This window comes from Pomacea canaliculata, linkage group LG4, assembly GCF_003073045.1.
Source record: "Pomacea canaliculata isolate SZHN2017 linkage group LG4, ASM307304v1, whole genome shotgun sequence".
NCBI classification, from domain to species: domain Eukaryota; kingdom Metazoa; phylum Mollusca; class Gastropoda; order Architaenioglossa; family Ampullariidae; genus Pomacea; species Pomacea canaliculata.
The window spans coordinates 18,840,653-18,866,933 of record NC_037593.1 but is presented as its reverse complement, the minus strand read 5'-3'; the positions used below and the strand labels follow the sequence as shown (position 1 = coordinate 18,866,933).

Here is a 26,281-nt window from a genome sequence, read left to right as displayed (position 1 = left end):
TCTCATTCGTTACCGATGTCTGGAAATAAAATAGGCCAGTCCAATATGGCTTCAGTCTAAACCTTTCTTCTGCTTGGATTTGGTGTGTTAAGTCATTTAGTAGCTAAATTGTCATCAAAATGTCTGCTAAATCAACCCGTGCTACAAGACTGAAAGCAAGGAATCTTAGGAAACGCCCCACAACTCGTTCATTACAACGTAGACGACGTTTTCCCGGTGAGTAATTCAGCTCACAAAACGAACACATCCTTTTCCATTCTGTTTCTTAGGGGGAGTACATAGTAGAAGAAAACCTCAGTAATAAATGATACACTATGAATGTATACCATTGCATAAGGTTTAAATAGTTTTGATAAACAAATGGACAAGCAGCTAGTAGTTGCTCCTGCATTTATTGCACATTCATTAAAAGATGCATCTGTATCATATTTTATGTTTCACCAAAGTCATAAAAGGCGATAATTTACCAACACTAATCGTGAGCTTTTATGTGAATATTAATATTACTTTTGAGTATTTTTTTAAAAATCGGTTCGACATAACTAGCATAACCACTGTTTATGCTAATCTGTTTTTAGCAGTTTGCACACGAATGTACCATAATACTTAATGTCGCAATCTTAAAGAAAGTTAGTGACTCACCATTTGTTTTGATGATTTTTCATTTTGAATTCAACCAACTGCAACATAATTGTTATGTTTATTGACTTTGAATGTAGGCGTATGTAGCTATGAAGTAGAATATTTGGAGGACACTGGAAAGATAACTGTCAAATAGATAAACAAATATTTATGAGAATTATGCTGAGCTAGTGATATAGACATTAGAGGTAAAGATGACTTATTAGTGAAAAGCTGATAAACTATATCTTCTCATGCAGCCCCATGTTTTAACAAATTATGATAAGAAAAATTCAAACTATATAGTTTTTAATCGTAAATTATTTTGTCACTATATATCGAATTGGCCAAGGAAAAAAAAACAACACTGAGATTGTCTTTGATGATGTAATTACTTAAAGTCTGAAGTATGGAAAGTGATTTCTAGCAAGTTACCAAGTCGTTGTCATATGCAGAGTCTCGGTATCTTTTTATTATTGACAAAGTAGTTTCATTATATATACTTAGAGTAAATTTTGCATATTAAATGTAATATCGAATATTTTCACATCTCAGATATGCTCTTAGGGCCTTTCTACTTTGTGATATGTACGGACACTTTATAGAAAAGAGAGACAATACTTACAGAGGCTACTTCTGGCCAGTTTATGTTAATGAACATTACGTGTTGATATTTGAAGGTTTATGTTATATCAATAGAAGGGGATGATTAGGTTTTGGAAATTAGTGTTGTCATAAATTAAACATTAATTTTATTAATGACTGCTAAGTGGGTGTGCAAAGTTTCATGGTCAGTAATCTTTTGCTTTTGCCATTGTTCAATTTTCGTTTTTCATTTCCCATATCTAATTGATCTGTTTTGTGAAACCAGAATAAAATGAGTGATATTAGAGATAATGATAGTTAATATCCATAATATTATATGTGCATTGATGAAATATTCATAGATGTTTGAAAGTATATATTTATATTGATATATAGCTTTTCATTTCTATGCTGATAAGAATATATAAATAAAACTTTTAAATAATACTAATAATAGTAAGACACTATATTTTCATCTACAGATACTGAAATTGCAGAAGAAGGTGAAGAACTTGATCTTGGACTGGATGAAGGAGATAATACCAGCAAATACTGTTTGAGGCGTAGACGAACCGTTAGTGCAGATGATGCCATGCGACAAAGACTTGGGTCTCCTTTGGCAGCAGCAAGTCCTGTGCGTAAACGACGGAAAATGCCACAGGTTAATCCTGCTCTACAGCCAATAGGTAGGCATAAGCTAAACTCATTTTTCTGTAAGGTTTGTTGTTTTACATACTTCCTTGTGGCTGAGGAGCCTGAGGCATGTTAAGAGTATGAAATTTTCAGAATCTGTGATGAATGCAAAAGGTTTTGGAACAGATGCATAATAAAATTAAAATTTATTTGATAAAATTTCACATTTTAAATTTAGCATTCACTTTCCAGATAACCTTATATACTAATAGTTTAAAGTTTTAGCCCTTTTTTCCAGCATCAGTCAGGGTCAAGGTACTTAAAATATAAACACACAGACATAAGAATAATAAGGGTCTCAAAACAAAGAGTTCAGTGTGTTTTCAAGGTGAATGCAGTCACTACCAACTCAGTTATACTACCAGATGCAACTGTGATTTGTAGTTGTAATATCTAAGGAATAGTAGTGGTAGAGATGGTGGCACCAATAACATAAAGTTGTTAACATAAAGGCTAAGATGATAGAGTGCATCTGTGGAGTATCTTAAGTGTAGTGGAAAATGTTTTATGTGTTGTGGCCAGTGACTTCTGTCAAAGGTTTATGCAGCTTTCAATAAAGGAAGTGTTGGAAAGGGTCTTGGGAACTCTGATAGATGTGTGGATATTTGTATTTCAAAGGCAAGCTAGACAAGTTTTCTATTTCACTACCTGAGTAGATAACATGAATAAAAAGTAAGAAAAGGTATTTATACCTGTGATTAGAAAAATCCAAAAATGTTTTTGAAAAAATATGTAATGTTTTCATGCAAGTGATAACTGGAACTTAATTGATAACTTAAAATGTTTTGCAATTAAACATTACTTTTGGTAAAATCAGTATACAGGTGAGCATACTTAAACCAGACACTTTATCAGTGCAGGAATCTACAATCTTTGAAACTAACCATCGCTTTCTTAAGATGTTTACCTCCCAGGATATCTTTACAGTCCTCTTATTTTTTTCACAAATCAGGTTCATTTTAGATGATGGCAATGCTTAAGACTGCCTTAACTGATTTTGAAGTATGAATGGTTTCCTGTTACGTTGCATACTCATATAAGTTATGAAGTTTAGGCATGGTTTGATTATTTATAGATGCTGTAACTTTCTGAATTTTAAAACTTAAGTGCAGTGAAAAGTAATCTGTTAGTTGTTACAAAAATAACATATTATTTGATGTGTCTTTTGTGCTGTTCAATTCTTTCCCTTCTAATATTTTTTTTTCTTAAATGCATAAAATTATGAGAACCACTCACCACAAAAATATAGCAGATTTAAAGGAGAATGTTGGTGGTATTTTTTTTTTCATTAGATTTCTGTTTTTGCTATATAGTCATTTCATTAGTGCCGTTAATTGACGTAATATTTTGAAAATAATAAATTTGTATAGGGATTGGCCATTTACTGATATAACATATTACAGGACGAATAGGTGCCAAGTATCTCCAAGAAGATTTACCAGATGAGGTGTTATTGAAGATCTTCTATAACTTGCAAGAATTCGATTTATGCAGAGCAGCACAAGTATGCCGAAGGTTTAACATCATTGCCAACGACTTGGAACTTTGGTAAAAATAATTATAAGCTATTATCATCAGTGTTTGTAAAGAAAATTTTGAATGTTAGTATTAAGTAAAATGTCATGCATCGAAAAATGTATGGTGACACATGAGATTAAGTTGTGTTGTTTCATGCCTTTGTTCCTGCCTTTGTTTATTCAGACACATGCATATGCGTTCTCTTGTTTTCAAGGATGGTGACTTGACAGTGTACATTTAAAGTGGATTGAAGTTTAAAATGTGTCCATGTATACAGTAGTTTAGTTTATTCCTTGTTGCTCCTTTGAGGAGCATAGGGCCGCAACAACACCTCGCCAACGGACCCTGTTTTCTTAAGGCAGCTTCTTTTATATGCAGTAGTATTGCCAACTTATTTTCAAATCAAACAGCACAGCAGCATTTCCCGTTGCATAAAAACATGCATAAATCACTTAAGGCAGTCCCAAACCACATGAAGAAAATTTGCCAAGGGGGTCCAAAAATTAAGCAACTTGACATCTGAAAATGTAAAAAATTATATCAGAGGTTTTATCATGTAACAAATACAGAAGCCATAGCATCATTGGATGTGCAAAATACATAAAGATTGCTCTGTGTTTTATAGTTGTTACACTAGCTTCTGATTTCTGCATTGATTGTCAGTAACAGATAATTTTTTTTTAAACAGTTTTTTATTTCTTCAAGTTAGAATGTAGATTTTATAAAAATTTCTGAATTTACCATTATCGGTTGTATCTTTTGAATGATACAATATTTTGATTCATTATGAATGATTTTCTTTGGGATAGTATTATTTGTCATGACATGGCATTTGTTTCCATTTTTTTTTTTTAAATAAGATATTGCTGGACATTACTTTAGATTTGTTCATCTGCAATGCATGAAAGGATAAGGGCTTGTGGACATAAAGGTCTGATTTTTTTTTTTAAAATGGCTGTTTTACTCTTTAAAACAAGAGTAAAGGCTTTGATGCTGTAAAACAGGGGTGTGCATATAAGCCCTCATCCATACATCCTTTAAACCGTGCATAAATATTATAAGTTTTGTAGTTCCAAAAAAAAAAAAAAATTTTTTTTTTGATTAAAGGGAAATAATACAAAAAATAGGGTAATTTGATGAGAATGCCATAGTTTATGTGACCAAAATTTTTTTTTTTTAACATTTAACAGTCTCCCTTTGGTTGTTTTAACTAGGAACATGGTGATAAACTGATAAATATTTCACAGAAATATTTGAAAGTAAACTGTAAAAATGTGAGTGCATCAATGTGTGAAGAGAATTTAGTTTTGATATAGTTGATCATTTAAAAAAACTAAGCAGATTTTGAGCTGAACATGTAAAAGGTGGATGGGTGATGGTATTTTGCAAAGGTTTAAATAGATCAAAGATATTGTTGAGCAAGACTTGTTCATATGAATGTAATTGTAATCCAAATGAAAATGGAGCTTTTTTTCCCCCAACAGGAAAACTTTGTACCAGGATATATTTGAATATGATTTGCCGCTTCTTCACCCAGAACCTAGGGACTTCAGGTTTGTTCAGCCAGATGAATGTGATGTAGCAAACCCATGGAAGGAAAGCTTCAAGCAGTTGGTGAGATTTTACACTATAAAAGTATATAAAAAAAAGGAAATTTTATCAAATCTGTCCAAGGAAGTCCAAGACAGAAATTTTTCTTTTGCTCTGAAAACAATATATATAAACATAATTAACATTTGTTTATAAAGTTATTCTTATTCCTGCTGGGTGAAAGAATATAGGTTATACTCGACAACAAATTTTTACAAAAGTCATATTACTGAAATAAAATTAGCCTTTTCTTATCAATTTTAATGTGCTGAACACAAATATGACAATCAGATGCAAAATTGGCTCTAGTCTTTTTGAAAATCTGCAATAATTATTGTGTACATAAAAAATTGCATGCTAAAAGTAATTGGCCTGTGGTTAATACCTGTAAAAAATTAAGTCATAGACTACCTCTGAGATTTCTCTGCCTGTCTCTGGTACAGCTGTTTGGTAGCATCTCTGGGGGGTGTCCAGCCGTAGTCCGCCAACGTGGTAGTGGACAATTTTCCCTGGTATCTTTTTTTCTGTTGTTTTGATATCTTGATAAAAACATTTGCACAAGTTCATCACTAACCATACCATAGTTGTCAGGGTTAATCCAGATGAGAATGACAGAAGTGTATCTTTAGAGACATATTGCAGCCAAGTTTCTAAAACTGCATCAGCATGTCTTCTACTGAGACTATCATCTACTCTGGACAAGAAGACCCTGACCATGATCACACACCAGGAGTAGCTTTACTGATGACACCAGAGGCTGCAAGAACACTAATAGCATGGGAACCAGTTTCCTTACGACTCATGTCAGCCAGGTTCAACTCCAAAGGAAGAAAGATCACCATTATCCAGTGCTATACACTTACCAACTCAACTAAAGAAGAAGAAAAGGATGACTTTTACAACTCCCTACTAGTGCTGATTGATCTTACTCCAAAATGAGACCTGAAGATCATAATGGGTGACATGAATGCCAAAGTTGGAAATGACAACACAGACAAAAGACACATAATGGGAAAGCACGGTTAGGGCAGAATCATCATGGAGAGACTGATCCCTAGATAAGAGACTGAGGCAAGGACATGCAGGCTTTCGGCAGGGTAAATCATGCACAGACCATATCACTACAGTCCGAGGTATTATTGAATAGTCCTTCGAATAGCAGTTGCCACTCTACGTGACATTTGTGGATTTTGATAAGGCTTTTGACTCCTTAGACAGAGAAACCATTTGGAAGTTGATGCAGCTTTATGGATTTCCATCAGAATTCATTGACATCATCCAGCAGCTGTATGAGGACTCAACATGCCAGGTGATCCATAACAGAAAGCTGACTGAGACTTTCGCAGTGAGGAGTGGAGTGAGGCAAGGTTGTATGCTGTCACTGACAATCTTCCTAATTATCATAGACTGGATCATGAGAAGAACATCCTCTAACAGCAACATGGGCGTTCAGTGGACCTTCGCCAGGCAACTTGAGGATCTTGACTTTGTGGATGGCATCAGCCTGTTGTCTCACAAGCAGCAACATGCACAGACAAAGCTCACTTGGCTCTCAGAAGAAGCAGCGATGACTGGCCTTACCATCAACATCAAGAAGACAGAGGTAATGCGGGTCAACAACAAGAAAGAAGCCTCGCTCCAACTACTTGGGGAATGTATTGCAGAGTCTGACTGCTTCACCTACCTTGGCAGCATAGTCAGCAAAGATGGAAGTACAGATGAAGATGCAAGAAGCCGAATAAATAAAGCCAACTTTGCATTCCACACCCTGCAGCCTATCTGGAACTCCAGGGCTTTATTTCTACACACCAAGATCCACATCTTCAATGCAAATGTAAAGTCAGTCTTTCTATATGGATCTGAGACATGGTGTGACAATCACCATCACCAACAAGATTCAGATATTCATCAACAGATGTCTGCGCCACATCCTCAACATCAGATGGTCTGAGAAGATCTCCAATACAGACCTGTGGGAGAGAACCAACCAAAAACCTGCCAGCCAAGACATCCAGAAGTGGAAGTGGGGCTGGATCATCAACAAATTTACAAGACAAGCTCTGGGCTGGAACCCAAGGGGAGGTGCAGGGTTGGGAGACCCAGAAAGACATGGAGGAGATTGGTCCACAGCAAGGTAAAGGCAGCTGGCACGACATGGACCCAACTGGAAAGGGACGTCTAGAACCGGGTCCAGGTGATGTGGTGTAATTGCAGCCCTATGCTCCACTGGGGGTGATTAGGAACAAGAAGAAGAATGTCTTCTATTAATTCCTTGTAGTCTTCTGCTCTAACATTCCTGAGAAAGTTTGTAGACACTAGGTGAAAAGCATTCTATGCTTGTCTCATATCACCCTGTAGCAAGTTGTTGAACCAGTCATATTTGAAGAGCTCTCAAATCTGAGGACCCACAAAATCTCCTTTAATCTTTGCCTTGCTGAATCGAGAGAATTTTTCATGCAGGTATTGGAAAGCTGGCGAAGTCTGGTCCATGGCTTTCACAAAGTTCTTCATCAAACCTAGTTTGATGTAAAGGGATGATAGCAGGATTTTGTGAGCCTAGACCAGTTGGGTGCTGGATATTTTCTCCAACTTACCATGTGGAGCTGTGGTCTCAATGCAGACTGAATGTTGGGGTAGACAATTCTCAACTACTTTTGCCTCGTTATCCCACCTTAAAGAGGAGGAATCAAACAAAAGTACAAGTCATTTGTGTGGTTGCTTGGCTCTCTCCACTCCATGGGGACTGCAAACGTCATTGATGGTCTTTGCCAAGCGCTGTGAAAGCTGTTTTGCACATGTAGCACAGCATATATGCGGGGTCCAAGGCTTGTCTTGGTCACCAATCTTGCACCCAAAGTAAAGATGATATGCCTTCTTCACTGGAGAAGTGATACTTTCCTTCTTGTTGGCAATTATCACTTCCCCACAAATATAGCAAAAATTGTCCACGGTGTTAACGCTTTTTCGAGGAATTAGTGCTTTGTATTGTAACTAAATGGATAAAATAATAACAGTTTTATGTAACAGTAGCTGAAACTGTATAGCACAGTCTCAAGTATTTTAAATGCTCAACCTTTCTGACTGGGCTTTATATAGGACACTGCTGATGTCAGCTTACTTCAGCAGTCACCGGGCAGTACTGCATTGCATCAGAAAATGATGCAATAAACTCTGGATAATGTGTGCATGATGGTACTATGCAATGTGATGCAATATTTCATCATTCTAGGTTTATTTAGGATGTTGTTACAGTCCTACTGGATAAATTTACACGAAACATAGAAAATGAACTATATCAAATATCTTCAAAATGAGAGCCAGTAAAAAATTTTCATGGTCATATTTGTGTTCAGCACACCAACATACTACAGATTAGGACCTTTTGAAGTCAGTAATAATTTCAGTGTTGACCAGTGTTATCAGTTGAATTTTTAATGAGCAGTTTGTCAAAATACTTCATTAAATGATAAAATAAGGATAAAAGAAACATTTTAACCTGAAAAAACAAATGTGAAAGGTAGTACATTGTTTAAAATATATGGATTACCTTGACAGTTTTTTTGGTCAAGTTCTTTGGCAGTTACAAAGGCATTTAGTGCAACTCAGATGAGATTGACTGATCCTTTGATTATTATCCGAATTAGGTTTAAAATGTAGTTAACTTTCCCTGTAACTTGTTTATCTAGAAAACATGATAGCTATACTTGTTCTCTCTCGTGTCTAGAGAAAAAGAATTTGTTTCATTCAAACATCCCAGGTGTACTTTCTTCATTGACTATAGCAGACAACATGACTATAAGAAATGAAAGTTTACACTAGCTGATTAAAGGTTAATGGGTGTGGAATCTGGAGACATAAGCTTATTTGTGTAGAAAGTATCTTGCAAGTGGCTTCTTGTGAAATGGTCATTACTTAGCAGTGGGTTTTTTTTCCACCAGTATTACATTTGTTATATGTTAATGTTTTTAAGTGTCGTGGTTACCATGTACGACCTGGCTTTTCACATCTGTACCAGTCCAGAGGAAAAAAACTTAAAGGAAGAAACTTGATGGTAAAGATTTTTTTTTTGTTAAGGAGTGTTTAAGATACAGAAGTTTATTTAGTGATCAGTCTTTAAATCTTTCATTTGTTTTTAATTGCATGGTTCATAGATAGGACCATTTATCATCTTTAACTTTGTAACAAGTTTGTAAAATAACTAGAAAGGCTGACAGTTTATTATGATTTTTTTTATATATTTATTACTGACTTTTGATCCAGCTGTATGAAGATAACGTGAGGCAAGTATTTGCTGGCTCAGTGTAAAACACCAATTGCCACTCCTGTATAATTACTAAGCCACACTCAGGCCATGACCTGCTACTGATAGACATTCTTATAATGTGCTACCTGGTAGTTGTTTTAAAGGGGGAAAATTTACAGGGTAGGGGAGGGGGATGGTAATTGCAAGAATAAGGTTGATAGCTTAGTATACTTTTATTGCAGTGCTTTGAAAGCATCGAGCAAGCATACAACTTTGTTGACACAGAGGATGTGGAAAATCCTTTGATATTTGTACACAGTGGAACCTACCAAGGAGAGTTCCTTCTCATAGACACCAACGTATCTATCATCGGAGCTGGTAAGAGATTTATCATATTTCTGTATACAATATTTTATTCCTTTAGCAACAATTAGGAGTTGACATGTTTCCAAAATATAAAAATTCTTTTGTAACAAACCATGCTTTATTTTAGTTAGCTTTGTTTTAATCTTTATTGTTTAAACAAAGATGCATTCTTGTTAGTGGGTGAAGTGTGAGAAAGTGGCTCTGTGAGTGTGCATCCATACAATATTCGCTTAAATGTATTGAAGCTTGTTGTTTTATGTCAGCACCAGGGAATGTCATGGACCAGGTTATAATTGAACGTGAGAGTGAGTCAACTATTATGTTTGTGGAAGGAGCAAGGACAGCATATTTTGGCTATGTTACATTGAAGGTAATTGAAATAAAAGCACTTAAACATGGAATAATCTTTTAAGGGTCCTCCACCCCTTTTCTTGTTTCCAACTAGGTTATTTCCAACAGGCAGTGCTACTGAATCTAATTTTTCCAACACATCCACATTTTATTAATCTGTGAATTATTTAAATGAGCATGAAATATTGTACTTACTTTCATTCAGTAAATTGAGGGTATTAAAACACAATTTTATAAAAAGTTTTGATTCAGTTTCATACCATTTCCTGTCAGTCTTTTACTGACAACACATCTCTATGCTTCTTTTGGGGTGCTCGGTGGTGTAGTGATTAAAACACTTGCTTGTCACTGCTTCAGGGAGATGTTTTGGGCATAGATCTCATCTTGGACACTCTGTATGTGACACTTGTTCGCAGGGCTGGACATAGGGGGTTTCTCTTGGTTTACTGGTTTCCCACTACCACACAACAAACATCACCAAGGGTGACAACCCTGGTCTCTGACAATGACGGCCCTCATACTACCTGGCTTGACCATTATATTACTTTCAATGCTTGAAAATGATTTTAAGACATGAGATGACACGGCATCTTTAATATCTATGGCTCATAGTCATTTTTACATGGGAGTTGAGGGGAATACATGCATGCTAGTAATACAAAGCAGCATGTTCAACAACAATCAGATGTACATTTTCATATAGTATGTATGTAACCATCAGTCATTGGAACCTTAAACACACACACACACACTACTTGCATGTATCGACTTTGTTACATTTAAGATATTTCTGTCTAAATAGGAGTGACCACTGTTGCAGAAAACATTAGCTAATCTCTACTTTAAGGAGTTCTTTTAATCGCATATTATTTGCTTCAGCTACATATTTTGCTAAAGATATCAGTAACTCTTCATTAGTGATAAACCTCATTCATTTGAATAGTAGGTGTTTGAAACAGTTTACCTTCTTTCGAAGAATCTCATAACAGGCAGATGAACAGGAAACGCTCTTTATCTTCTATGGTATTAGTTTTTCACAAACTGGGCAACCTAGGTGAGGTATTAGCATTAAGACCCAAAGTTCTTGTTCAAAGTCTAGCTAAGGTGCTTACTATTCCACCTATCGTTTATAATAAACATTTTTCTGCCTGTAAGTTGTCTTTAAATGATAAGAACCACTTATATTTTGGGTCTTCCTCTGTGTTTAAGTGTCTGGTTTTTTTTTAAAAGAACATATGGTCTTTGAATTTTTAAAGGAACATGTCTTTATCTTTCATCCCCTGGGTGATCCACACTATCCCAAACCCATTTTCTGATAATGCTTTTCTATGCTTGTTGTTTGTTTTATATTGTACATATAAAAATTGTCACTTGCCTTGCTTTTGTCATCTTTTTAACACTGCATCTTGCAATGAACTTTATTCTTATTTTTATTTCTAACATTTTCCTTGTAACCAGAACACCTTCCCATTTTCAAATTGCATACTGGGACAAATAAAGTGGATCATTGTCATTGTCATTATCCAGTTTAGCTTCTCAGACTCACGATGTTGGTAAAGCCTTTCATAAACTTGTCTACAAAGTCTTGTCATGGATAGCTTAAGGATGATGTATCCATTTACAAGGGATATCTACCAACTTCACCATACACAACCATATTTAAAGAGTGCAGGGGAAATAAATTAATTAAACTAAATTAATCCTTGTGTGTAAAAGTTAGAATTCAGTATTTAAAGAAAAAATTGGAAATAAGTTTTAAATGAAAGTCTTTTAATGTTGCAGTTTTCGCCTGACATTACCTCATCTGTGCCACATCATCGACACTATGCTTTAGAAATTACAGAAAACTGCTCACCTACTATTGATCATTGTCGCATTAGAAGTACATCTGTTGGTAAGTGAGATTCTTAAAAATTATTGAAGAATAATTGGTGTCCCTTTATTGTCAATGTGTTACTCTAAAGTGCTGTTAATAGAATAAAGATGCTACTTTGATTTTTATGTACAATCACATGGTGAGAGCATAGACTGTCTTTCATCTTAAGTTTAATGTACTTAACTATAAATCTGTGTCTTTATCTGTCATTGACAGTGGGGGCAGCCGTGTGCGTATCAGGGGCTGGTTCTGACCCTGTGATTAAGCACTGCCTCATTAAGGACTGTGAAAATGTTGGACTGTATGTCACAGATTATGCACAGGTAGGAAAGGCCTATATAATAACAGCTATGAAAGGCTGTAAATGTGTGTGAAAGAGTTGAACTATTTCTTTGTTCATGGCTGTGATGCATCATTTTGCTTCCTTCTAATAATCTATTAGTATTAAGGATGCAACATGATACAACTAAAACAGAAGGTTGTATCAGAATTTAATTAAAAGACTTGGTGAGGTGCAACCAAATAAAATCTGAGTCTGTTGCAAATAGTTACATGAAATAGTATTATTCTCATCATTTGATATTAAAGTAGATATTTATCTAATAATTTTGGATAAAATTCACCTGGTCCTTAATTCTTTTAAAAGTGGAGTTCATGTCCTTTTTCCATAACAGAATGTTTTTTAATCATTCTTTTAAATGCCTGTCATCATTTTTGAAAAGAAATTATAAAACAAAATTATTTGCTTTCGCCTTTTTATGCTTTCATGATTGTTGCAGTTTTCTCCTGTGCAATAATCAAATGTCTACATTTTATATCATAGAGCTTTTGTTTGTGTCACAGGGTGTTTATGAACACAATGAAATCAGTGGTAATGCTCTTGCTGGCATCTGGGTGAAAAATCATGCAGATCCTATCATGCGGCACAATCACATACATCATGGTCGAGACGTTGGTGTCTTCACTTTTGACAATGGACTGGTGAGTTTAGTTTTCTCTCTGTATCTTCTGGCCTGTTGATCAACTATTTGCTTGGTTTAGTAGTAACAGTCTCAGAATTTCTTTCCACTGATTCTGTTTTCTGTAGCTCATACTTGAACTGTTACAAGGATTTTGGACATTTAAAAATTGTGATGTAGTAGGAGAATATGGAACATAGTTGAAAACAGTTGCGCAACATTTAGATTCTTTTGTGTCACCTGCTAAAAATAAGCAGTGTTCTTGTCAGATATTTGGGAGAGAGAACCTCCTTTCTGTCACATGATATGTGTATGATATGGAAAAATTATAGAACTGATCTTTGTTTTCAACAGGGTTAATCTGAGCATGAGTTCTGAACTTGTAAAACAAAATGCAAATGCTTTTCAACAATAATAATCACTAACAAAGAAAACTGCAGCTGTAAAGGATGAAGGATACACTAACATCATTTTTATAAGCTTTGGGAGATTGGCCTTTGTTAGTTTTCAGCCAGTAAAAATTTTCTATAAAATATTTTTTTAACATTAAATTAAAGTATTTTCTTTAATCTTCTTTGCACGTATATTGATATTCATTCTGATGTTAGGGCTACTTTGATTCCTGTGACATTCACAACAACCGAATAGCTGGCTTTGAGGTGAAAGCTGGTGCAAATCCAACAGTTGTCAACTGTGAAATTCACCATGGACAGACAGGTGGAATATATGTTCACGAGAATGGAAGGGGACAATTTATTGATAACAAGATTCATTCAAACAATTTTGCTGGTGTCTGGATTACATCGAACAGTGACCCTACCATAAGGTATAAAAGTTGATTCTGTTTTTGTTTTTTTTTGTTTTGTTTTTGTATCAATGTACTAGATTTGTGAATAGCGTTGAACATAACCTTTTCTTTACCATAGTACACACTGTTGTTTGATTATTGACAGCAGAAATACCTGCACATATGAAAACTACTATACTGTAATATAAAAATTGTAAGATGTTTTTATTACTTTTTTAATCCAGGAAAAATGAAATTTACAATGGCCAGCAAGGAGGGGTTTATATCTTTGGAGATGGTCGGGGACTGATAGAGCAAAATAATATTTATGGTAAGTTAGCAAAGGTTCTATGATATGCTCTCAGTGTGACATCAAGTAGTTTGTCAGTGGTCTTCTAGTAAACATGGCTGAGCTATGCATCTTCAGTGGTACAAGTTGTACAGAAAGTAGTAAATTTTAAAAACAAAGGCTAAACGCACAAAAAACATTCTGAAAGAAGATTTGAAGGACTTGCAGATTCCAGGTTCAAATTGCGAACTTTGAAATTAGATAATAAATGGTTGTATTTCAGTCATTGGAATTTATAGAATATATTGTCTCAGAGTATCTGATAAGGTCTTTAAGGCAACTTTATTTTCCTTTATCATTGAGAATTAGATCCTTTTGTGTAACTTAAGTTCTGGTTTTAAACAGCATAGCAGCTCATGTTTTTATCATTGATAACAGAATGTGAAAGATTGTTTTTTTATAGTACACTAGCCCAATGACATTAGAATCTAGGATATTTAAGTTGATGTTAATTACAGGAAATGCACTGGCTGGCATACAGATTCGCACCAACAGTAATCCAATTGTGAGGCATAACAAGATTCACCATGGACAGCATGGTGGAATCTATGTGGTAAGCTTTTATCTGTATGGGAAATCTTTACTATGTCCTTTAAAGTAAATATATTTCCTAGTAGTACATACTAAAACTGCTTCTTCAATACATTTAATACTTTAGTAATTGTGTGACTATAGCTTAAAGCTTAGTCATTTGCATTTATGTCATCTTCCGTAAACTCTGGATAATAGTGGTTTTGGAGAGTAAGTAGGCCCTGTGTGAGCATGTATATGAGCATCGATGCAACTAGTGCAGAGCTGCAGCCTATTGGTATATACCTACTTTTTAATACTTTGGCATGTGAATTGCTTAGATCGTTATCACCATTTGAGAAGCATTGTTCTTACTCTCTTGCTTTCTCTTCTCCCCTCATTTCTTTATATATGCATATGTGCTTATGTTTCTTTGTTGGTGTATACACTCAAAGGACTTTTTAGTGAATGAAAGTTATTGGCTATCATAGCATGAGAAAGGTAAAGGACTTATTGAGGAGAATGAAGTATACAGCAACACCTTGGCAGGAGTCTGGATTACCACTGGGAGCACACCTGTGTTGAGGCGCAATCGAATTCACAGTGGGAAACAGGTTGGTATCTTTTTTAAATATTTTCCTGTTATGTCATTTTGAGACAGTACCAATTCCTTTGCAGATTCAGTCAAATTGTACAATGCTGTCATGAATGTAAGTACTTTTTTTAATTGAGAAGTGAACTGCAACATAGAGCCATCACTAGCCTTAAAAGTCTGGTGGGCTGCAGGGTTTCTAATGATTTATGACACAGTGCATGATAGTGTTTCCTCAAATCAGGGTGAATACTTTATTGTTTTTGTGATATGCTCTTTCCAATATTAGGCACAGAAAGGAATGGAATGTGTTCATTTCACTGGTCAAACTATGTTTGAATGCAGTTGTCATCCCTTATCATGGAAATTGGAGTACTCTGGGGGGTTGGGGGGATGGATTGGTTTTTTTCCCCCTTGGTATCATTTTCTTTTTTAAAGAAAAAATCACAACACAAAGATTCAAAATGGCTCATATTTGCAGCTTTAGAAGATCTGAACACCTTGAATCCCAAAACAAGTTTGACACATGGGGAGGATTTGAATGACAAAAGTTTAAAAATTTGGCGTTTTCAGAGTTCATTGGGTAAATGTAGTTTCATTTGATACAAAACATAGCTCTATAATTATTGATTGAAATAGAAACAGTTGATTATTATTTAGTTATAACTGATATTTGTTCTCATGTCTTTATTAATTTTGGTTAAAGAAAATTCAAATTTAGTGAGTACAAATTTTGTGACTTCATGAATATCAGGGTCTGAGTGATTTTGAGCTTTATTGCCTTAGACCAGCAAATTTATCATAATCATTGTATTTCTAGAACCTTGAACCTACTCACCACACACATACTTATACATATGCACACACAAAAAAACCAATGCTGAGGTTTTGGAAAAAATGAGCTTTAAAGTATGTTTAACAAGTATTTCTAGATATGTCATATGTGCAGGAAATTCCTATTTTTGAGTCCAAATACTTTAAAATGATGACATTAAACTCTTCACAAACATTATACATGTAGTCAGTTTCTGTCTGTGATAATGGTGTTTGTAATGATTGTGTATTATGTACTTGTAGCAATTCTACATTTAAAATTCTGTTTTTGAATATTTTTTCCCAGGTTGGGGTGTACTTCTATGATAATGGCCATGGAGTCCTTGAAGATAATGATATATTTAATCATCTTTACTCTGGGGTACAAATCAGGTGTGTTTTTATGGATATTGTTTTCCCTTCAAATTATTGTTGAACATAAATATTCTGCCAGCATTAACACTTGTATGCAAGGAGGTTGACACCCACCTGATGTAATTCCCTTTACTCTGAGAGAGGTTCTTTTCCTGTTTTTTTTATTATAATAAATCAGACATTTTTCATGGTCTTTTTTAAGTTTGAGTGCTTGTGTGATAGCTAAATAGACAGATTAACATACTGATGGAAATTAGCTTGCCAGCTATTTAACTCTAATCTTGACTGTTTCTTCTCTGCTCAATCATTCTGCCGAAATAGAAATGTAGGCTGTGACCCTAATCCTAAACCCAAGTGCTGTCTTATATACAGTTGTTGATTTAACAAATTAAAGAACTTTGCAGGAAAATACAGTTGTGGACAGTCATTATGAATTATTATTTTATACACAATTTGAGATAAATTTTAATATGCCAGACAGGATGCATTGGTAGAAATGTAGTTTTGGGATTTTTGTTACCTATTACCATGCCTGTTATATTGATTTTGCTTTAGTAAACTTAATGCTCTTCACAAAAAATTTTCTTTTGTGCAGAACTGGCAGCAATCCTCTGATCAGGAAAAACAAAATTTGGGGAGGCCAGAATGGTGGTATTTTGGTGTACAACAGTGGTCTTGGTCTTATTGAATATAATGAGATCTTTGACAATGCCATGGCAGGCATCTGGATCAAAACAGACAGCAACCCTGTTCTGCGACACAACAAGATCCATGATGGCCGTGATGGTGGTATCTGCATTTTTAATGGTGGCAAAGGTGTTATATCAGAGTTTCTTTTCTTTATTTCTTTCACAAAGTTATTTGCATGGTTAACAATATTCTTCCCCCCCCTCCCACTTATTTAATGTTGGTCAGGAAACATTTTGTCAAAAGCCTTTGATTTTGATCAAATTTTTTTTTTCTTAGCGTGAAATTTTTTAGCAGTCCTCGTTTTAGTGAAATTTATATGAGGGAACAAAGATTTTCTAGATTTTACTATGAATTTTTTTTCAATAAAAGTAATAAAGTGTGCATTTCTTACATGCAGTGGCATTCATGCTAAGACACTAATGTCTAATTTGGCCTTGTTAATGTTAAGGTGCATTCATTTGGGTTGTTTGTGCAAGTTTTTCCTGGAGTACAAAAACACACACACCTTCATAACTTTAACAGAGGAAAACATTATAATAATAATTTAGAAAGAGCATTTTAATAATGCAAAGCATTTCCTTATACATTTTTTCTTTCTCCTTTAGTAAAATTAGTAACCTACACCACACTCTACTCAATCAAAAGCTTGTACTTTGCTTTCCAAATCTAAATGTAAACTTTTACAAGATATAATTATGTGTAAGAGAATTCTAAAGAAAGATCCTGACTTACCTGAAAGCTGTTGTATCCCTTTACCATGTTTTATCCTAGTGCCATCTGTAGGAAAAGAATAAAATAATTTTTATCACCCCTAACATGGGGATTTTCCTTTTCACAGAAGACCTCTTGTCACCAATTCAACACTAGAAATAAATTTAAATATAAAGAGTGTCACTTAAAAACAGTGCTGCAGTTTCTTCATTTTCTTCCCTGGCTTTACCTGCTTGCTCGACTCAAATACTTTTTTTTTAATTTCAGGAGTGTTGGAAGAAAATGAAATTTTCCGTAATGCCCAAGCTGGTGTTTTAATAAGCACACAGAGTCACCCAATTCTGCGCAGAAACCGCATTTATGATGGTCAAGCAGCAGGTGTTGAAATCACAAACAACGCCACTGCTAGTTTGGAATTTAACAAAATCTTTAACAACAAGTTTGGAGGGCTGTGCCTTGCAAGTGGAGTTAATCCCATACTGAAAGGTAAACATAATGGCTTTTTATTTTATAAATATTCCTGCTAGACTGGGTTAGTGTGGGTAGTCTTTCTTCTTTTTTGTTTTATATTTGATATTAATACAAGGAATGAAATGTTCTTAGCAATAATTGGTTGAAAAGTAACTAGTAAAACTTCTGATACAAGGATACCCTTCATGCAGTTAAAACTCAATGTTGTTACATTTTTGAAGCCATACAGTTGTGAGAGATTGTAAAAAGCAGCTTTATAAAACATAAGTAAACATGCAACAGGTGCACAAAAATATAACAAGGGCTTCCGTTTTAAAAGATTTGGTTTAATAGGGAGATTTAGTTATTACTATTTTATTTTTGGCAACTTCGGAAAAAGTTTTTGTGGTTTCAAAACATTTGGGAGGAAAATTAGGTTTGTAAGACAATTCAAGGACTGCCACACAGTTCTTGCCACATGCTACAGGACCCAAATCAGGAAAAGTGTGAAAGCCAGTAACATGTTTTAAAAACCTCTTCACAAAATCAAAGTCTCAAATTTAGGCAAACACAACACAAACTAATATTAGGTGGTGGTATTGGAGCAAACTGTATCAGTGTTCACTAACTTGCAGGTCCTGTGATCTTTCTGCACAGAATCAGAACATTTTAATTACCCTTAAAAACAATTTCTTCAAGTTGGTAGCGACTTGGAATGGCATACTGCTTAATTCAGAACATTTGAGTTTGTCTTTGCTTCATTTATGACTGCATAGTCTAACTACTTAATAACTTTGATGCATTGCTGAAATGTTAACAGTTTTCCAGTTTGCAGCAGAAGAGTCTCAAGACATCTCTTTTGATAAGAGGAAGTCACTACAGATATTCGCTGCACTGGCAGACATAAACCAGTCACATTGCATTGTATGACAGTTAGAAAATGGATTATGTTGCCTTGTGGAAGCAAAAACTGTCAACTAATGACAGGTTAAGGGACAGGTTTCTAAAATTTCTGCTTCCTTCATTTAGGAGATGTTCACCAATGGAAAGTTGTCTTTTATCCTTTACAGTGAGGAACTACTATTATGTCACTGTTTGGTAATTTTTTCAAATTTTGTCATTACCTTTGAACACTGGAGAGAGTTGCTTTAGTAATTTTCTCAGATCAAGCAGTTTGAAAACAATCTTATGCAAGTAAAGTCTGCATTATCAGAAGTCATATATGCAGGAATATTTATAGAAATGCAAGTGGTCTACACTATCTGAAATCACATAGCCAGTAACAGCATTGCACAAAATGCAATCAGATCAAGTTATAGACCCCCTTTCCATATTTGCAGATAATATCATCACAGGTAATCACAACATGGTAGACAGAGCTGTGGCTGCAGGCCAGTGTCTGTATAAAATTTCCAGCTACACAAGTTTTCCCATGCACGATTTTTACAGGTTAGTACCTGGAAGATAAATATGTCTAAAGTGAAATACTGTTGATAGGTATGAACATGTGTTACTTCCATCTTTCTTTTTTTTTTCTCTTTATAATCATTTATTTATCTGTATTATTCATCTTAAAGATATACTACTTGATATGTTAACCTTGATGGATTTAAATGTGTTCTTTTTTGTGGTACCTGAAGTGACAATAATCTGAATCTTTTAATGTCTGCAAAACAGATGCAGGACATGTCACACCACTGAGCGAAATGCCATTTGTGTCAACTGCATCAAAACGTGTCATGCTGGTCATGATGTTGAGTTCATTCGCCATGATCGCTTCTTTTGTGACTGTGGTGCTGGCACTTTAAGCAATCAGTGCCGCCTACAAGGAGAACCAACTCAAGACACAGATACACTGTATGACTCTGCTGCACCTATCGAATCTCACACACTGCGCGTCAACTGACCAATAATAATTTTTCAGACTGATCAGACCATCATTGCCAGCTCATTTCCTCTTTAATTAAGGTCCTTGTCAGAGCTCCATGGTGCAGGACATGATTGACTTTGCATTTTGAGCTATCTGTGCTCATTTTGCATCCATCTGGAGAAGTGTAAAATTGCAAGTGAAACGTGTGATTAATAATTTCAGGCTGTGTGATCGGAAAGTTTGGCATTAACACAGATAAAATATTTTCTGCTGACAGTTGTTTCCACAGACGCAATCACTTCTGTTGTCTTCTGACACCTGCTGCTGTGATGAAAGCAGTACTTTAGCAGGAGAAGAGTAACACAAAGTGGAATCATTTTTAGAAAGGCAGAAAGAAACATTCAACTTGCTGAAAATCAGTGCCAGTTTGGGAACTTGAGGTGTGTGCAGAGAATTGACTTCGAAGGTTCATTTGTATAGAACATAAACATATTCTTGTTAAGAGATGATACTGAACTTAAGCTTTAAGCTTTGAGTGTGTATGCATGTTTGCTCGCGTGCATATGTATATGTGTGTGTATGCACATGGGCTTGTATATGTGTGCGTGTGTGCATAGTTACGCATGCATTAAAGTAAGAAAAAAAAGATTACAATGGGAATAATGGTGCTGGTGATGGTGTTTCACACGAAATAGACTGCGTAGTACAAGTCAGCCTAAAGGAGTGCATTTATGTATCAGAATAGTGATTTTAAGTAGGCTTTTTTTATGTCCTCAAAGTGTTTGAGCTTTATCTTTTATATACCAGTCAAGAGGATAATTTAGATAGGTAATCCTGAACTATAAAAACAAAATTTAACATTAAATTTACACCCCTCAGGTTGCATTCATCATCACACTGACATTCTTCATGCTGGTATTTCAGGTGCTGTAAACATCATGCATTATGTCATATGCAGGGCACATCATTTATTTCCTGCATAACCGTGTGAATGCGTTAACACAACCTGTCAAAATGCTTAGGGAACAAGCTGCTTATTTTAATTGTTTTACACAAAAAGTTTAAGATTTCCATTACTATGCATAAGAAATCTTAGTAGGTAATATTCTTTAGCTTGAGAGCTTAGAGTGGAGAAATAGTAATTGCATAAAAGTAAAAATTGCACATTCAATTAACATTATAATAAGGCTGTGCAAATGTGCTTGCTTTTCTGCCTGCCTAGCAGGTCCATATTAAAACTACATTTGGATTCTGTCACATCTATTGATGATTGTTTTACAAGTACGGAATGGCAACTGTTGGGTAAAGAAAGCAAAACCACACTTATCCCAGAAGAATGGCTTGGTAATTGTTTTTTCAAAACAGTGAATGATGTTCTAAAATACACCTTTTTGTAGACCACCTTATTGGAATTTTTGTAATGTATGGCTTTTGCACAGATTGTTGTGCTTAAGCATCTTGTCTTTGATGTGTTAAAAAATAAGTGGAGGTATATCTGTAAATAACGTAGTCTCTCTGACAAGGAATTTTTGAAGAGCAGTTACATAATAGAAGTAACAAGATCACATGATGGCCTCAACAGAATGTCTACATTATGAAGGATTAGAAATCCATTAAAACAACCACTGTGAATTATTACTAGGTAAATTTTGATAACTTTTTTAAAAACGCTAAGTTATAGGCAGCAGAAACTAATCTTGTTGCTAGGAGTTATTTAAACGCACTATGAGATCTTAATGAATGTTTGTAGAAGTTACCTTCATGGTTGGTCAACATGTTAGGTTGAGTGCAGGTACAGATAAATTATATAAGAAAGTTTGATCCTTTGATTCTTTTGAAATCATACAGCGGACCATTTTAGTGTTGCTTCCTTTTAAGTCACCTCATGTTAGCATGTAAGCACAACCTTAGTTTAAAAGAAGAGATAGTTTTGAATTAAATAAACACTTAAATTGAAATTGCACTTAAGTTTTATATAGTTTTCCATTTGAGATTTCAGGGATGTTCAAGAGAGGAAATCATAAAATTGTGTCACGCTTCAAATAACGATTATTGGTTATTTGATGTTTTCAGTGTATTTAATGAAAATTGTCATTATTTACTGAGCTACATACATAAACATTTTCATTATTCTTACAACCATACACATTTTATTCACTATATGCAAAGGATTTGGCAACCAACCTCAACATAAATGTGCATTTCTTTACCTTCTTCTTTCTTTTGTATAAAGAAAAAAGCATTCTTTTGAATGTATAGATCTGTACCCAGAAAGATAATGCAGATTACTTTCTTTTTTAATCCTTTAACATAGAAGACATTTTTTGAACAATAAATTATTAAAATTTGATAATTTTGTTTTCAGGAATTATTGACTTTCTATTGCTTTTTCCGCCATTTCTGCTGGTACAGAGTTTTATCTTTTCTGCATCATACTTTGTTTTGGAAGCAATCGGACGAAATATTACACAAAGAACAGTAGTATGTTTTGTTGTAATTAAGCAGCTGATTTTAAATTTATATGGTGTTACTTTCTTATTGTTATCAAGATAAACAGGTCTCTCAGCTTGCAGTCAGGGAGTTAGATCACCCAAAATCGTTGTTGTGCAAATTATAATATTTTTCTTTTTTTTAAAGTTTGAATGAATGGTTTTGATGAGTTTTTTGAATGTGGTCTCATGTTTGGTTGTGAAAAGTTGATATGCAGAAGTTATCATTATGTGATGGTATATTTAATTTCTTTGCTTGGTTTGACAGTACCTCTCTCCTTCTACAAACTTGTCCTGGATAACCTGCTGGGATGGGAGAACAAATTTGTTCTTTTACCTTTATTCGAACAAATTTTCTCTGTGAAGGATGAAACTGATAAAATAATTTGAATACTCTCCAGATTCCATGGTTAGTGACTGTATCATGTCATACAGGGTCATTACAGAAGAGTATTTGAAGAATCCCACATGCTGCAATTTTAAGACAAGTGTAGCAGTTTAAGGAAGTTTGTGTAGTAGCCAGAACTTATTTACATTTTTTCTATGCTATACTTAGTCGCTCAGTAAAATCCTACATTTTTGTATGTATATCTAATAATTGTTTTTTTTTTTACAGAAAAATTTACTGACAGAAAACCTTTCACAGAATGGGGTATTTTACTTTCACATTGTCCTTCCATGGATTTATCGTTGCAGATTAATTTATGGTAAGGATTCCTTGTGCAGAATCATAAGACTGAACATAGATCTCCTTACCTTAAGCAGTGTGAGAGAAACATTAATAGGATAGACTTAAGAAATGTTTTGTTTTTGGTTAAAAATACAGGTAACATTTCAAGTGTGATGCAGCTTTATCAGACTGAAAAAAAATTAAGTGCTCTGTAAACCATTGTGTGCATGCCATTTAATTAACTTGAGATGTAGAACAGTTTTACTTATTTTTTTCTAAGTATATAAAATTAGACACATTTTACAGTGCACGTTGTAATAGAAAACCTCAGTAAAGACATACCAAATGTTTAGATTTGGTAATATGCAAAATTCATTTATTTATTTATTTTTTATATATTTTATGAGTGTGGTTTAACTGCAGCTTAAGTAGAACATCAGTGCACTAATCAGACTGTTCTGCGGATCAGTCTTGATTGCTTCCTTCAGTACTGTGCCCACCCCTACTCACCATCATTTTTCTTTTTGATGTTGCTTTTATTTTTTAACTTGGGAATGTTAAGATTTAGTGAACTGAACATGATGTGTAACCAGTTTTCTGCCTTATCCTATAGCCTCAACCACTCCTGTGGGCATCATGTGTTTTCAGGAGATCGTGGTTCAAAATCTACCTCTTACTGTCTTTGCAGTTTTGTCAGCTCTTAATGTGCAGGTTTGGTGCTGGAAAAACTATGGCATATATATATATGCCTTGTTTAAAATCCAGTTAATCTATTTCTCTCTTATCAAAAACCCATTCACTCCCACTACTCCTAACAAGTCACACACATCTGAAATTATTTCTAATAAAACTGTCTACAGATACAAGCAAGTAGAATTGGTGAAACACTTTGTAACAGACATGTAATCTTAACTATTCAAAAGATTTGTTGCTGTTTTTCCCCCACCTCACATTTTTAAGCATGTGGAAGGCAAGGGTTCTCCAGGAAGGATTGATTCTGGAATACCATTTGAGATTGGCAGTCAGTTGATATGAACATTTTCTGTGATATTGTGCAAATAAAGAATGTTAGTTTTACAGTAAGTTTCAAATAATCCTTCAGTTACATTTTTCTTCTTTCACTTTTTTGTGCAATTTATCACAGTTTATTTGCAAAACCTTTTCAATTTATTTTGTTTAGTAACTTTAACCGTCTGCTATACTTCTTGCTTGATGATTCAGTGGAATTTTTTTAATTAAGATGGGAGTGAGTTTTTCTTTTTTGAAGAAGCTACATGAGCTATGTATTCAGATTATGACTTCTTACCTTCAATTCAAGTTTAGATGTTGACCTTCAATTCTGTCAGTGGATGACAAATGACTTTGTACTTAAAAGAAAGGAAAGTACACTTAACACGTTTCTTGATGACAGCACTTTTAAAATACATGTTATTTTCTTTTGGATTATTTTTGTGTGCATCTGAGGTTTATATTATTGGTAAACTTTGACAACTTTGTATTTTTATTTTAAGGTGGGAAACTGTCATCATTCTTGTCATCCCTATTTTATAAATGCAACACATAATTTCAGTTTTCAGCTTAAAGTCTTTTCTTTCACACCTTTTAAGGAACAAAATATGGTCTTCTAACCCTGATTAAATGTTAGACAATATTAGAGAACCCTGCAGACTGCAATTACTGCTTTTGCATATGTGTGCATGGATGTGATATGTTTAGGCTCAAAGTAATTTGAGGGCACCCTGCCACCAGAATTGTAAATCTCAGCAACATAATCTGTGTTGATGCAATCTTTGGCATTGCTCTGTCAAGAATTCAAGAGACAACATTTATCTCATTTATCTTGGCTTAGTAGGTTTTGGGGTTCTGAATACAACCTAAAAGGCATTTACTAAGGTCCATCATCTGCAACTTACTCCCAGACCTCATTCTCTTCCATTTGAAAAACAATCTTTTCACTGTGTAACTGTGCACAATATTTATTGCCTGTATACACACTCTGTATTTCCTCCAGGTAGCTATCAGCTCAAATCACTGACAGCAAACTTCTGTAAATGAAAGATTTTTTTAGAAGTGTGCCACATAGTTATTTTACATTTTAAAAAGTAAATATTAGTTTTACATAAAGCTCACACGAAAAAAATATATATAGAAGAATGCAGTTTTTGACAACTTAACAATGGCCTTGTTGCAGAGGCAGTATTATTAAATGGCTACAACACACATGCAGAGATTTACTTCAGCGCATAATTTTACTTGCATGGTACATGGTGAATGTGTGTGTGAAAGAGAAAACGTGGGTGCCTGTATGTGCCTGTGCTGATCCTCTTTGAGGAAGAGTGTGCCTTTGGTTCTCGTCTTGATGCATTTGTTTTCAAGAGTAGCGTAAACACTGGAGTATGCCTGTAAATTTCCTGGCCAGTCCTGAGTTTTTGTGCTGTAAACAGCATCCTGCTATCATGTCAGAGGTTTCACTGTTGCAGGTTATTTTTACCGCAGGTATAAACCCCTCCTACATCTTAGTTTAGGTTGCACAAAGCCAGAAGGTTGACCACAAACATCACAATAATATTAACTGTATTTATTAGTGCATTTTGTTCCATGTATTCATATGGTATGATTTTTTCAAGTAACAGGATGGTAAATATTGCCCTGATGTGTTTGTAGTTGATTAATATTCTTTAACCTCATCTGTATATGATATATAATGATATCCATGTGTTCGTTGCCTGGCAAGACTGTCAGCACATTTGTATTTTATCTCTTCCCATATGTTTTATCTCTGTTACAGTGGTTCAACGTTTTTGTATACGCATGGTCTGCCTACCTATAGAAGTGTGTGAATGACATATGAACAAGTGTGTATGTCTGGTTTCAGTGTTATGTGGTCATGTAGATACTGTTTGGTGAGGGATTTTTCTAAATCACTTCGTCCAAGCATGAATTTACTATTTCATGCAGAGTTGTTGTACTCAAAAGGTGATGTATGGCTTGTGTTATATTGTTATTTTTGTTCATACTAATCTTGATGTGATCTTTCAAGTGTGCATGGTTGGTCTATATATTCATGTGTAGTAGGTCCTGCTGCTCCGTGGGTGATCAGCATGAAAAAGTGTTCTTGTTTGGGAGGAATGTATGCATGTAATGTTTAATAAAAGAATGTAAAGAAAAGGTTA

At 34.6% G+C, this 26,281-nt stretch overlaps 1 protein-coding gene across 1 annotated transcript; it reads left to right on the top strand.

Moving 5' to 3' along the window:
• The first annotated feature begins 3 nt into the window (after positions 1-3).
• LOC112562687 (F-box only protein 11-like) lies at positions 4-26,281 on the top strand. Its single transcript, XM_025236089.1, has 19 exons — positions 4-216; positions 1,689-1,892; positions 3,303-3,447; positions 4,902-5,031; positions 8,978-9,058; positions 9,493-9,628; positions 9,880-9,986; positions 11,750-11,861; positions 12,060-12,166; positions 12,687-12,824; positions 13,411-13,628; positions 13,835-13,920; positions 14,397-14,491; positions 14,940-15,062; positions 16,161-16,246; positions 16,824-17,044; positions 17,897-18,115; positions 19,420-19,528; positions 19,757-26,281. Exons 1-19 carry the CDS (start codon positions 120-122, stop codon positions 19,983-19,985), a joined length of 2,643 nt encoding a protein of 880 aa, XP_025091874.1. The 5' UTR covers positions 4-119; the 3' UTR covers positions 19,986-26,281.